Source organism: Xylocopa sonorina, unplaced genomic scaffold, assembly GCF_050948175.1.
Source record: "Xylocopa sonorina isolate GNS202 unplaced genomic scaffold, iyXylSono1_principal scaffold0014, whole genome shotgun sequence".
NCBI lineage: Eukaryota > Metazoa > Arthropoda > Insecta > Hymenoptera > Apidae > Xylocopa > Xylocopa sonorina.
Genome location: NW_027490090.1, coordinates 2027371 through 2041253, shown reverse-complemented (window position 1 = coordinate 2041253; position 13883 = coordinate 2027371). Strand labels below are relative to the sequence as shown.

General features: G+C 47.4%; 2 protein-coding genes across 2 annotated transcripts in view; one reads left to right on the top strand and one right to left on the bottom strand.

The window, feature by feature from the left end:
- LOC143431687 (facilitated trehalose transporter Tret1-like) overlaps window positions 1-13883 on the bottom strand; it is a 349669-nt gene that overhangs the window by 147689 nt on the left and 188097 nt on the right. The gene's annotated exons all lie outside the window — the stretch shown is intronic.
- LOC143431676 (uncharacterized) overlaps window positions 1-13883 on the top strand; it is a 62230-nt gene that overhangs the window by 33952 nt on the left and 14395 nt on the right. The window contains exons 3-4 of the mRNA XM_076908600.1: window positions 572-664; window positions 13769-13830. Coding sequence (XP_076764715.1) covers window positions 572-664; window positions 13769-13830 — 155 coding nt within the window. The remainder of the gene's footprint in view (window positions 1-571; window positions 665-13768; window positions 13831-13883) is intronic.

The following is a 13883-nucleotide window of genomic DNA, read 5'->3' as shown; positions in this document are numbered from 1 at the left end:
CAGCCTCCGCTGGAAAATGATCGTTCTTTATTGATAACCGGAGTAGTTCTAACAGCGTTTTTATTCGACCACCCTTGGGGGCCTCTCTGTTACTAGAATGAGAGTTAATTGAACGTTTATGGTGGTTTTCGTCGTTCTACCCCTTAGAGGACACTGAACGAGTGCGATATGGATTCATTTGTGGTCTTACTAGAAACCAGTCATGTATACTCTCTAGTAGATTACTTAGTTGGTGTTTCTTGGCATTTAAAAAATAGCAAAAAGGGAGGTAATGTTGAAGGGTTGATGTTTATGGTGGTTCTGGGTTGTTCAACCCCTTTGAGTACACTGAATGAGTGTGATATGGATTCATTTGTGGTCTTACTAGCAGCCAGTCCTGTATACTCTAATGGATTACTCTGTTGATGCTTCTTGGCATTTACAAAACAGCAGAAAGGCAAATAATGTTGAAGGATATACAGCAGTGGTTGCTCTGAAGACCACAACCTCTTCGCAATAGCTTTAATTAAATAAAATTGCAATCCAGCTGGTGTAAAATCGTTACATGCACACCCCATTGGTTATTTTCCAGGTGCCGCAGCAGCATCTCGCGGCTACGTGGACGCGTTGTCTCGACTGGCACGTCAGGCGCAACTGGGGACGTGGGGTGGTTCCAAGGATGTCGGTAAGTCTTCGCCATTTTCTAATCTCTCGCCACAGAGCAGTCGTAACCGCGTCGAGTTAATTAAAATTCATCGACGCGCGTGTTTCTTAAACGCGTGTCGCGACGTTAATTAATTAACGTGGCACGTGTCATTAGACGAGCAAGTGAATCTGTTCCGCCCTCTCTCGTCCGTTCGTTATGGACCTTGTCTTAATTACCAGATCGTCCCGCGATAATTATTTCAATTATGCGCTGGAATATTTATTGTAAATTAATAGACGTCCAGCTCGCAATTAAAATCGAACGTTCCCGCGATTGATACACAGGTAGAGCCGCTTTTTAATTGTTTTCGACGGTTTTAATGGCTGGCGTGGAGCGAGCGCGTCCCCCACCCGCGGATTAATAAGAATTTAATTTCGATTCGATTTATCTCGCCTAAAACGCTCGATATTAACTTCTCCACGAGGTATCACATTTATTATTACTCGTAATCGTTGTATACTTCGCGACGATAAATTAATGATAATAACAAGGGATGATCGCGCTACGATTGACGGAATAAATCACGGTTTATTATCGCATTAAAATTAATGCCCAATAATATAACAAGGAATGCATTGTAACGCAATTACCAAGTAATTGCTTAATAACGGATTGATGCCTCCCGTGGATACAGCCAGCCAATCAATATTTCGATATTATTACCCGAATCAACACGTTGATTGCGCCCCAGCCAGGCCAGGAATATTCTTCATTTAAATTCAAAGCTTCGAACTTAAAGATGGCGACACCTGAGCAGACGACACGCTTCGTTTCGAGCGAATTAACGCTCGCGACGACGAGTTAGTCAATTTCGAGCGTGGCGTCTGCTCGCGACTCGCGTTCTTTTTCACCAGCCAGGCTTCCAGGAAAGTTTTCGCGCGCGTTACAGGAACACTCTCGTGGCTTCCAAAGCCAATAAAGGCTCACAGTCTCCCCCACTCTTTTTCTCGTCCCTTATGAGGGGGTGGAAAGTTGCTAACAGGATCATTGCAGCGTGATAAGTGTACGTATTAAGTCCAGGTCGCTAACCCCCTTGGCTGGTGGTCTGGAGGGGGTGCAGGGCTTAGAAAACTTGCGACAGAAGTTTTATTTGTTTTCCAGCGTCGACAGAGAAATTTTGATCGATACCAAACACTTGCTTCGTACCTCAGTGCTGTACTCTTATTGCTGTAAGCATAATTAGCATTGCAATTGGATGTCGAGCGATTTGGGTTGTTTGAAAAATAGCATGGGATATGTTAGATAGTCTCTTTTGAATGGCAACCGAGTTTGCTGCAATTGCTGGTCGTGTAGAATATATCTGAGCCTTGGATGTAACCCCTGTTAACTGCACAGGGACGCCCTCAGGCAACTTCCAATTTAAACTCCTGCCTGTGCGCGCCACCTCGAAATAGGGTTATCGTATTATTATTTGTCGTTCGAGCTGAGAGGATAAAACGGATAAATTGTTGCTGGGAATTTCGAGAGACTGTCCTCGCGTCAATTAAAATTAGCATATCGCGTGTAGCTTGCAAAAGAATCGAAATTGAGTCTCGTGAAGTGTCGCGTTTGGAAGACAATCGATGGTTAGTCGAGTGGAATATCTTATTACCTCTGTTTGGCCGTTTGGCGGCGTTCCAGTGTACGCCAATTTGCACTCGTTAGGGGCGACGGTTTTGGAACTTTCCGCGCGCCCACTGCGGGACTTAATTTTCATTAAACGCGGCTAACTTCGACCCGTACCGCTGGCATTCCTAATTCACGCGTTGGGTATCGCTGAATATTTTTTCACTTCGTAACGAATGGCACCCAAGCGTCTGAAAGGCATTAATATTTACAACAGCGTCTCTGGTGTGTTCTCTGATTTTTTACAGAATTATTCGTTCACTATTTCACGCTTTTCTGTCACATAATCAATTCCCAATAAAGAGTGGAAGCAGTAGGGAGAGAGAAATTGATTGGCGGGACTTAGAGTGCTTCTCAAAGGGACCGTTTCGGGTCGCTGCTGAGGACCTTTCGAACTTGTTCGTCGAGGAATCCACTGGCTCAAGTTTAAATCGACGGACTTTTGTCAACTGCGAAACGACACACGCCCAGGGTCGAGAGACAAACTCGTTCAACTTAGCCATGCAATCCTCCGCTTTCAGGCGCGCTCGAACTGAATCAAACTTTTAATTATTTGAACTGACGCGGGAAAAGAACGGGTTGTGTTACTCTTGCGCTGTAATTGCTTGTACTTTGCTCCACTTAAATTGTATTACGCGAACGAGACCCATTGCCAGGTTAATTACGAGTTTTTGAGAACTGACGTTGTTCCAGCAATCCTCATAATAGCTGACACAGCTCCTATTCAGTGTTCTGATTAACCTCGTCGACCATTTAAGCTCGCACGACGTAAGATCTCGATCGTAACAAATGTTTGCACAGAATTGGATCGATGCAGAAATACCAGAAGCGATTGAAACGGTTTCGTGTGGCCCCCACAGTGGGTCACTCGATTCAATCGAGCCACTTTCATCAGTGAGATTTATCGATGCGCCCTCTGCTGTCAGCGCCCATCGTTCTCATCTGATAATCCTTTCTAATTCTAACCTGCAAATTTCCTGCCGCTGACCTCTTTCAGACACCTCTCTAGAAAATTGAAAAGTAATATTCGATAAAAATTCATCGTTGTAATTGAATAAAACGTGAAAATGACTTTAAATATGAAATTAAATTAAGTTTCTCGATTGGTTTTGCATTCTTTGAACAGCACCAATGAAATGGTTGCACAAAGAATCGATGGAACGACTATTTCACCAGCTCCAGCTTTATTTACACGATATTAAGATTTATCGAAACGCGGTTCCAATTTGCGAGTTTATGTTACAAATTACGCGAGCGTGGCCCCCCCTTTTGGTCATCTGCCTGGCAAAATACAAACGCTCGCCGCATTTGTCCCAATTTTACTTAATTATACGCGGCTCGAATTATTTGTTGCGGAAATATTTATTATCCCGTGCATAATTTGCGCGCAGCGTGTTACACGGGCTCTGAGCGTGGTCGTCGATGCTTTATCCGCTCTGTAATTTTATCCTAATGAAACCAGACTCATCGATTAATCCGTAACAATGGATCATCTCGTCGAGCGAGCGTGGCGCGCGGATATTAAAATCGCATCTCGTTATCAATACTGAAATTGTTTTACTCCGCGGAGAAAAAGAAAACAAACATGGTGGACGTCTTTTACGCGCGATTACCATAAAATAACGCGTTTACGTAACGCGTGTCGCGAGGAAAATTCGTTTCCACCCTTGCCAGGGCGCACCAGACGCGGGCGAGCGAAAATTCGATGCTCACGACGTTAGCGCGAGGGTGGCACCGAAATGAAAGCGTGATAGCGAAATTGGCAATATCGCGGACTTCTTCCCACCCGTTCTTCCTTAAAATCGATCGCGTTTCCTGTGCGCCACCCTCCTCTTCCAGGAGCTACGAATTTCCTTTCCACCTAACTAAGTTTGCCACCCAAGATTTCGCATTAATTCCTGACAGGAGTATCCAACTCCCTCGACTCAAAAAACCCCAATTGCAAAGTCTCAAGTAAAAGCAACAGTCATTCGTAGATGAAAATGGTTGGAGTGGTGAAAAATTGCTGGAGTTATTGGGTTTTGTCTTGTCCACGTTTGTGTGAGAACAGCTTAATGAAAAGAGAAGAATTGGCGGGCAGACATTCAGTCGAGGGCTGTTTGAACGAAGGCGAGGAAGGTCGCGACGTAATCAGCGCTCGTCCGATAATTTGGCCTCGGGTAATTTTATGCAATTATGCATATTACCTCTGGCATGCTGGGTTTGTACGTTTGTGCGTGGACGAGGGGGGTTTGCGAACGCAGCTGGAATTTCGGGGCCGGATTTTCGGTGTCCTCCGCCACCCTCCGCGCTCTTTCAACCCCCGTCCGTGACCGTCGCCTCGTTTCACGGTAAAGTGACCGCGCGTTAACTCCTATTCGTTACCCGTTTACATTATTATTAAAGCGCATTTACACGGCCGTTGGCGCGAGCGCCTCGTGGAATTTTAATTCCATCGCGTTTCCTGCGCCCAGACAAGGGGGTGGGAGTGCAGGATTAAAAATCGTCGAGGGGGAATTTTTATTCGCCTCTCTTGGCCACTATTTTCTTCGTCTGGTGCCTTCTTCGATGAGTCTGAATTGTGTTGCCTTGGTTTTGCTCAAGATGAAAGGAAAAGAATGTTTTGGGTCTGATAGTGGGCTTCTTAGCAAGGCTACTTAGTAGACACAGTCTTAGATGTTAGGGATAGGTCAAGAAGTGATACTATTTAGTCGTGTCTTTGAGAAACTATGAGTGTCAATGTCCCTCTAATGCCTAGTGGAGAACCACCATGGTTCCAAGGTAAATGTTAGTGACAGATCAAGAACTTGATGCTTAATGCTTTCGACAAACTATGAGTGTCAATGTCCTTCTAAAGCCTAGTAGAGAACCACCATAGTTCGAAGGGTTGTTCGACAACGCAACCCTTCAAAACTCCACAGAAAATCACTATGCCCTTGTAGTTAATCAGAAAATCGTAACTGCAATTGAATGGTGCCGATGTATCGTGGCTGTGCGTCCTTTATCGCGGATCAATCGGATCGCGCGTGGGTTGGCCGTTTAAATCAAAGCCACGGCTGGTCAGCACGTTGGAAATAAAGTCCGCTGGTAGGTGGCGCGCGTTCTCAGCGTCGCTCCTGGCTCAGGTTTCGCGCAGAGCTGAATAGTCACGCCGCAATTAACTCGTATTCACCACTTTGATGTAGCTGGCCCCGCATTATACGCGTTGTCTCAATTGTACCGGCGATCTGAGCCGATGAAAGGATCCGCCGGCTGCGCCAGGCTACAGAGACAGGGGCAATGTTTATCGAACGCGGCTGGATAGCTGCACTTCGGCTGGATATTGGCTTCCAGGCAGTGTGAATCGATGTGCAGCTGCACGTTGCGCCTGGGATTCGACGCTGTTGGTTATCCGGGGTCTCTGTTCTTCGTTGTTTGACTGTCAATAGGGGCACGATCAGATGTTTGCCAACCACAGTCTACGTCAGTTGCTCTAAGTACGATCGAACTTTTTTCCTGGTAACCAGATTCAACTTTGCAGGCCTTCAGTGTCGCGACAATCGTGCCAGGTCTTTGTACAGGGGTTTTGCAGGATATACGACGAGCAGAGCGATGGCAAGTGGCAATTTATTCGCTGGTAACGAGGGACGATCCCAACAATTCCATTGCTGTCTGTCCAAGCGTGTAGAAATTACTGTCGAGTAGCTCGACGCGACGATCTGAAGTAGGAGTGCACTCTGTGGGCATTGGTTACACTGAAAAATCCAGGGCCACGGGATACCTTTATGGCTGGTGACAACTCTCGATCCTCTTCTGATTTTACCGTGCCACTTTTCAATTAGCAACTCCTTTCACGGTTGAAAGAGTGGCGGATCGAACTCTCGATTGTTTTTTTAAGTAGTACAACTCTGTGCATAGTCAGACAGTAATCAATAGCGTTCTGAACGTATTCTTAAATTAAAGTATCGATAATTAGGATCAGTATCGACCAGAAATAACACGTTTACTTAAAGATTCATGAGAAATTAACGTCACTACTGTTGGTTTAAGTAGTACGAGTCTATACATAGTCAGACATTCAGCAGAATCTCAATGCATTTCTAATTTTTCTAAAATCTATTGACAATTTAAATACTAAAAAGTGGTACCTCGTTAGAGACCTGCGTTTTTAATTAATGCAGCTCGTTACTGCTCTACCTTTCGCGTCTCTATTTAAGCATGAACTCTAGAAAGCTCCAAATGGTCAGTAAATGAATCGCATATCATTTCTGCACGCCCTCTGCACAACTCAGTATCTCTAAGAACCATTGCAAATCAATCTGCAATCCTAAATTCCTCGCTCCACCCAAGACAACCCCCCCCCCCCCTCCATCGTCGTTAACACTCGTTGGTCGATGCAAAGCGTGCGCAAACTAATCAAGAAACTTAGCAGCGATACCGTTGACCAGCCATGGTTAACGTAGCCCCCAGTTAGCCATCGTGGAGGATCCGCTTGACGCGTCAGAAGCAGCAGTGGGGGTGGCTCAGTTGGAGGAGGAACAGAGACGAACCGTGTCCTTGCTCCTGGCACGTTCCTCGAGCAACCAGCTCGAGATCCTTCTCGTGGAACACGACGAGAATGCTATCTGCTGGTAGCGGGAGGCTCGCTTAATTGCGTCTGGCCGGCATCGCACGTATAATGGGCCAGCCGTGCAGAGAACTCCACTGCCTTCGCAGATAAGGCTGCTAGAATGGCCACGTGGAGGGGTTGGGACAACCTGGTACGTTCGTTCGTTACTTAGTTCGTTCGTTCCGCGAGGCAATCCTCTTGGTCGCCGCAAATCGGACATTGGGCACGGACAAAGCCATCCCAGACTGGCCCACTGGTCAGCTGACTTTGGATTACTGCTCTACGAACACTGTCAAACGGTTTTCAGACAGCAAGAAGGACTCTGTGGTGTGAAAAATTGTTGCAGGGAGTATCGTTGGATGGTTTTAAAGGAACGAACAATCGATATGGTTAATGCCCAGCCGCTTTCTGCGAACAACACGTCCACAGCGGTGGAGGGCGTAGGAATTGCTCAGGCGTGTGACCGGATTGTGGCCAAAGCCCTCGAAACCATCCCTCTCTAGCGTCCCACGGGGTGCTCCAGGCCTCCCTCGCGGGTTGTTTTAATCCACGTAAATGACTGGACTATCCCACTGCCACTGAGCGTTGTTTAATGCCTCGATTTCGCGCTTGTGCGTTCGTCCATCGAAAAATGTCAGTCTTCGAAACGTCGAAGGGTGGAGAGTGGGTATGGGGTTAACAAAAGCAGTCGTTAAAGTGATTAACGAGCTAGAGTGAGACGATACGGAGCTATGGACGCTATTACCAGCTTTATTAATTGCTATCCTCGAGTAATTTGCCTCTCGCGTACGAATGGAGGAACCCTGGAGATGGTTTACTGCAGAGTAAGCTGACAGATCCCAATGTTTGGACCCAGCCAAAGATTTCAGACACTGGATATTTGCCTTCGCATCGATCCTGCTAATTCAGAGCGCGTTTAATGGATTTCAGAAGCGACTTTCTCGCGTCATTAGTCAGACATGTTTTCTCTGGTGGCGCACTCGCGCGAGTGGCCTCGATTTTTAAATTCGACCCGTCGACAAAGGATTATTTTGTCGCGCGATTGATGAAAGCGGACTCGTCAAACTCACCGCCGTGTTATCGTAATACTCTGGATTCTCATTCGCGTTGTAAATTCCCCTCGCAGCGGGTATCGTTGCGCTTTGATCAAATGTCACAAAAATTTGCTCCGCCGACGAGCTCGTTCGAGGACCGCTTTGATACCAGCGCGGCTTTCCATGGCTGGTTCAAATTGATTTCGATATTTGTGTAACTGGAGAACGTAGGGGACTGGTTGATATTTCTTTCCGTTCGAATCTTCCGCCAATACGATCGACGAGGAGCATCAAAGGCGCTGCAGAACGCGGATGGGATGGAAAGAAATTATTCCAGATTAATTATGCGCGAATCGAGACATTGTAAACACGCTCGCGAGCTACGAATCCTCTTTCGAATCGACCCGTTTTCTCGCTCGAGCTTCGAGCTCGTCTTCTCGCTTTTCTGCAGATATGAGAGAATATCACGAGGGTGGAAATTTAATTTGCTCTGCTGCTGATCACGATAGAGCATTTTCGCGATTTTATAAAAATGGCTCCCGTTTCCCTCAAGTAAATTTCATGGTTTTCTTTTTTTAATATCCTAAACTTATTTTTATTTATTATTCAAAGCATTGAAGCGTCGATTTGCACTCCAAGTGGCAGGTTTATGGCTCTCGTTGAATGCAGAATGAGTGCAGATCGATTCTGAGAGTACACAGAGTAGATGGTGATCGCAAAAAAATGTTGGCCAGCGGAAAAAGGAAGGATTGAACTCACAGTCCGATAATTGCAGCGAAACCGTCTGTTCCACGGCGCGAGAACCTTAGTTTCCGAAACGAGATAGAGGCCAGAGGTGGCCAGGATGTTGCTGGAGGGTTGTACACCGCGGGGGCGTGCTGCTTCGGAATTTAATCTAAAGTAGAATCGCTCTCCGCCACTGTGGGAGTGGGTGGCTCGCTTACATTTTATTTTACTCCCCTTTTATACCTTTTCGCGTGCGTTGCGCGGTAGTTTCTCTGTATAATATCCGGTTGGCGCCCTCCGCGGGTATCTGCTCGCCAGTATTTACGAGCTGGTGTCTACGAATCCGCGTGAAACGCGATTAACAAGAGTTCCAGTTCTCCTTCGACGATACAAAGCGGTGGCAATTTTGCGCGGTGAAATGGTGGACCTGAAAAAAAAGTCGCGCGCGCCGTGTTTGTCGCGGGTAACGAAAATACGAGGCACGAGAGGCATTTGCATGAAACAAAAATGCATAGCTGCGAGGGGAACAACGTATGCGTCGACACGTATGTGCGCGCAAACACGCGAAGACGGAAGTTTCGGGGCGAAACGGAACCGTGGACAAAGAGAGCGACGGTGAACGCGCGTTACACGCCGTTGAATAACGAAACACGCGAGGGAGACGGCACGCGCGCGTTCCATTCCTCACTCTGACAGCTCTATCTTGCGTTTATCCGGCGAATCTACCTTCAGTCTTCCAGGAGGACGCATTCGCGACCTCTACTCTTACGTAACTGACGCTGAATACTGAAATCTTGCTGGGTCCTCGAGTTTCGACGATCCACGCCACGAAGAAAAATTCCTCCACCCCCTATAAAGGGGATGAGAAACGTAACGAGTCATAATCTCGACTGTTTTGATGAATTTCTCGAACACAACCTTAATAAATATCTCTATGAATCGTTTGACCATGATTATTGTGATTTTTCTTTGCTTCAACCCTTAAAAAGGGGTGGTTTCAAAGTTTGGTTAGCGAGGAATATTTAATTCTGAAGCAATGGCAGACATCGTTAGCTATTTCAATTTTCCAGAAGACACGAGTTCAAGCTCGAAGTGTAATCGTCAGGTTATTTTATCTGCAGTACTGCCTCGCCTCCCCAGGCATTCGCCAATTAGGAGAGGTAACTTTCTCGAGTCTCTCTCGTTTATCGTCGGAATCTTATCTTCGCGCAATAAAATGGAGTATGGTCGTTTCCAATTGAGGCCCCATCCCCTTGAATTTCTCTAACGAGATAAGAAATCCGCACTCGTAACTCTGTTCTGTATTTTTCCCTTCAACCAGTGCACCTGTTTCTCGTAAAATGTTGCAAATTAATGGCGGATGATTCGAAGACGCATCGAGTCAGAAGACGAAAGCCACCCTTTCGTATCTCGATTCGGAATCTCAATTTCGAGTGACACTTTGGACGCAACCCTCGACTGGTGCCCACTCTGCGGACACTCGATGAATTATCGAGCCCCTAATAGCCCTCGAGATCAATTATTTGCGACGGCGAGAGTCCCATCCGAATACCTGTCCTCTTCGACGCCCCTTTCCATCTGGTAACGCGACACTCGCAACGTTTCTTTGTCGAGAACCCGCGACAAAGGGTCTCGCGAGCGGAAGGTGTAAGGAAGAGCGCGAGAAGAGGCAAGATGGCGCCACTGAGGCGAGTTATGAAACAAAAGGGTGGCGACGGCTCGCCTCACTCTCCGCATTTCCATTTCAAATGCGCTGATACGACGGGACACCCACTCGCGTTGCTATTTACTCGCTAAGAATCTTCTCGCCTGCCACCCTTCCTCTACGTTGCAGTCGAAGGAAGTGCGGTTCAACGTAATGAAATGCTGCCGCATCGAGGCCAACTTGGACCTGCACAGTCTTCTGAAACCCCTCAGTGGCTACGTGGCTGATTAGAAAGACGTGCGACCCGTTCGTGTCAGCCTCAGAGCAACTGCAACGCAAAAAATGTCTGGCTAAATGTGGCAGAACGCTTGCTGACGGCATCAAGGTACCCGTGGCGACATTAACCAAGGCAGACGTCGAAGGAGCGCGACAAATTATAGACGCAATTCCATTACCAAGATTATACCATCCACTCGTGGCAAAGGGGTGGCCTCCCCAGACGATCGACGCTGGTCTGTCTGTTCGCGCTGCTACACTCGTTCCCCCCAGTTTTCGCTGCGCGGCTTTCATTCAGCCACGTGCGACTCTGTGCTCGTGTCCCACGTTAATTAGTTCGAGACGGACGAGTCGGTTGAAAAACTGTTTGCTTTGCCCTTCTTCCTGCGCGCTGGGCTAGTTTGCAGGGGGACGACTCGTCTGTTGCTTCTGCCTTTCGATGAGAGTCGATGGGGTTCCGTCGTGCCATTGTGCACTACTTTTTCACCTCTCTCTGTCTAATCGAGGGGTGCAGGTGGACGTTACTGTGATTTAAGCAGAACCCAATAACTGCCAGATGGACTGGCGTTACTACTTGGTTGATAGTTGCAACTATTTCGAGGCAGCACTGCAAAATGTAAATCCCTCGATCAATGTTTAGAGTAGCAATGATAGTGGAAGTAATAAAGAGATTCGATTTCGATTAGTGGGGGAACTAATGAACGAGCCCGCCTCGTTTCGATCCCCACCACGATGATTAATCGACGCGAGTGATGGGCGCTGACTGCGTCGATTAACGAACAATTCGATTAAGCGTAATCCCAGAGCTGCGTTTAAAATTCCTGACAGAGGCGTTGCTTTTCCCGCTGCATCGACTGTGACAGGATAACACCTTCGTCAAGTTTATCGGCTTACCTTGCTGGTGTGTTTCAGCTCGTCTAACTTTATCGTTAAATCTGACACGGAATAACGAACCGTCCAACCGAGAGCGCAGCACAGTTTGTAATTACTTTCGTCGACACGGATCTATTATGCCTGGTTTGAAAGGGCTCGTTAAAAATGATTTTTCAATCGAGCAAGGCGGCGCAATTTCCTCCCCCGTTGTTCAAAAATTTCTAAAACCTCGCCTGGCAATTTGTCGCCCACTGGCAGTCAATTAAAACTATCGCTCGCTCGCCAGCAGCGCACACATTGTGCTCGATTCGTTAATTAAGTGTTCCACGAGACGTTTCGTGTTTACGCGCTGTTCTGACCCACCCCCTCGAGCAACCCCCTCCTCGACAGACGTCCGCGTAATTTTGTTTGTCTTCGTCTTCAGTTTTCGCCTGGCTCCCCTACGAATTCGATCTTAATTAGTAGTGGCAGGGACCACATCAAAGGAGAGGGAGAAAAAAAGAGTTTGACTTCGCAACCCCCCACTTTGGGCGTTCTTACCCCCCCTCGAGCGAATGCAAAAGATGACCTCGCGGTATACTCTCGAGGCAGACAATAGTTTGCCTCTAATTTACGCGGGATTACGTTAATTAAATTCGACGCTGCTAAGAGGATACCCAAGCGGGACTCCTTTCGAGATTAATTACTAATCCTCTTAAATAGTTGCTGTACCGCGCGCAGTCGAGCATTGTAAGTCAACTGGAACGCGAGGTGGCATTGCTCAGAGAATGCGCCTCTTCAGCTGCTCGCATCGAGGAACGAGGGGATCCAATTTCGAATTCTTTCCGACGAACGGATATCGAATTGGTAAGCGGAAGAGATGGCGCGATAGTCGGACAAGGGGCGAGCGATATCGAGACGCACTGGATAAGCAGAATTTCGTTCCAATTCCTCGAGAATACCCCACGGGAGGAGTGGAATTTGTTTGCGACGAGATTCCTCGCGGTTTCGTCGTTATCGTGCCAGAGTCTTCCAGAATGACGAGCACAGAGTCCGCTAAACTTTCTTCAGGGACCCTCGAGTCGAGTTTCGGCTGGCCAACGCGAAGATCGACACGGACGCTCCTGGGACATCAAATATTCAGCCTTGCTCCTCCATTTTATAGGCCTCCATCCTTTACAGCGTCTTAAATTCTTCTCGCAAGCTTCTGTTTCTTTTGCACAAGACTCCAAGTCACGTGCAGTGCTGTGTTTCACGTCTGGCCATCGAATGGCCCTTTGGAAGCCACACTTTCGTGACTTGCTCTTAAGTTCGTCAACCTTTTGCGACCACTGCTAAAGGGTTGCGAGTTATTAGTCGAGGACGCTGGTAAATAATAAAAATCTGCTCGCACGACGAGCCAATTTCCTGCGAAAGGATACGCGTCACGTCATAAAGGATTACGAGGCAGTTCGATAGCGTCAGTCATCAATTCTGTACACTTAACGTTGCGCGCACAATGGCAAAACTGGACCAGCGCAGGCTCAACGAAGCAGCTGGAAATATTGCCCGTCCTGTGGATTTAGTTGAGTCACGCTCTCGTATTTATGCGAGCTGGGATCCTATCTGCAGTGCATTAAACTTGACGCGAGAAGAATTAACGCGACAGGGATCTCATCTCATTATGCCTCGTCGAAAGTAATATCCAACGATTACAATAAGCCATCAGGCTCGAAAAACTTCTCCAATTTTATTGCAAATGCCTTAATAATCCAATCTAAAGTTGTGCCTGATCGACGTTCATTGAACTTAATTAAAACTTTAATTAGTTAATCAAACTGAGGAACATTCGAGGCTTGTCCTGTGCCTTTCGCGGAGACAGACAGAAGAATACTTTGCGCCAAGCTACCCTTTCTTTTTTTTCTCTCTCTCGAAAGCTGTTCGAAATATATTCGCGGTGGCGAAACTCGTGATCACATTCTCCCTCGACGCATGCATATGCAGCACAGGACGTTATTACAGCGGGGAGTCGGTTTTCGAAAGAAGGAACGGGCCAGGAAACTTGCTGGGCCGAGAGAAAGTTTCTGCATTCGAGCATCGACGTTGGAACTCTCGCAAAGCGTCGCGATCGCGACTCCATCCCCTCTTTTTTCCTCCTCACCCCCTCTTTTGTCGCGCGAGGACTCGAGTGCTGAGGCAACCGCTGGAACGCGAGACGCCCTCTCGCGGTTTCTCGCCAGGCCACCCTCTTCTTTCTCGCAGGATTAACGTATCGACGACACCAGCCAGCCGCGTCTGAATAATTCAAGGCGAAAGTTTTAACCGCGATCGAAGGGTGGTACGTGCTGTCCTGCTCGCTGCATCGCTCGATTACGATCGAACCTCGCTTTCTGTTGCAGGATTCGCGCTGATGAGGATCGTCGAGGTGTACAAGCAGATCCAGGAGCAGGAAATGAATATCGTGAGTACATTGGATGATACATTTTGTCGAAGGTATGCTGGAGCTTTGGTTAT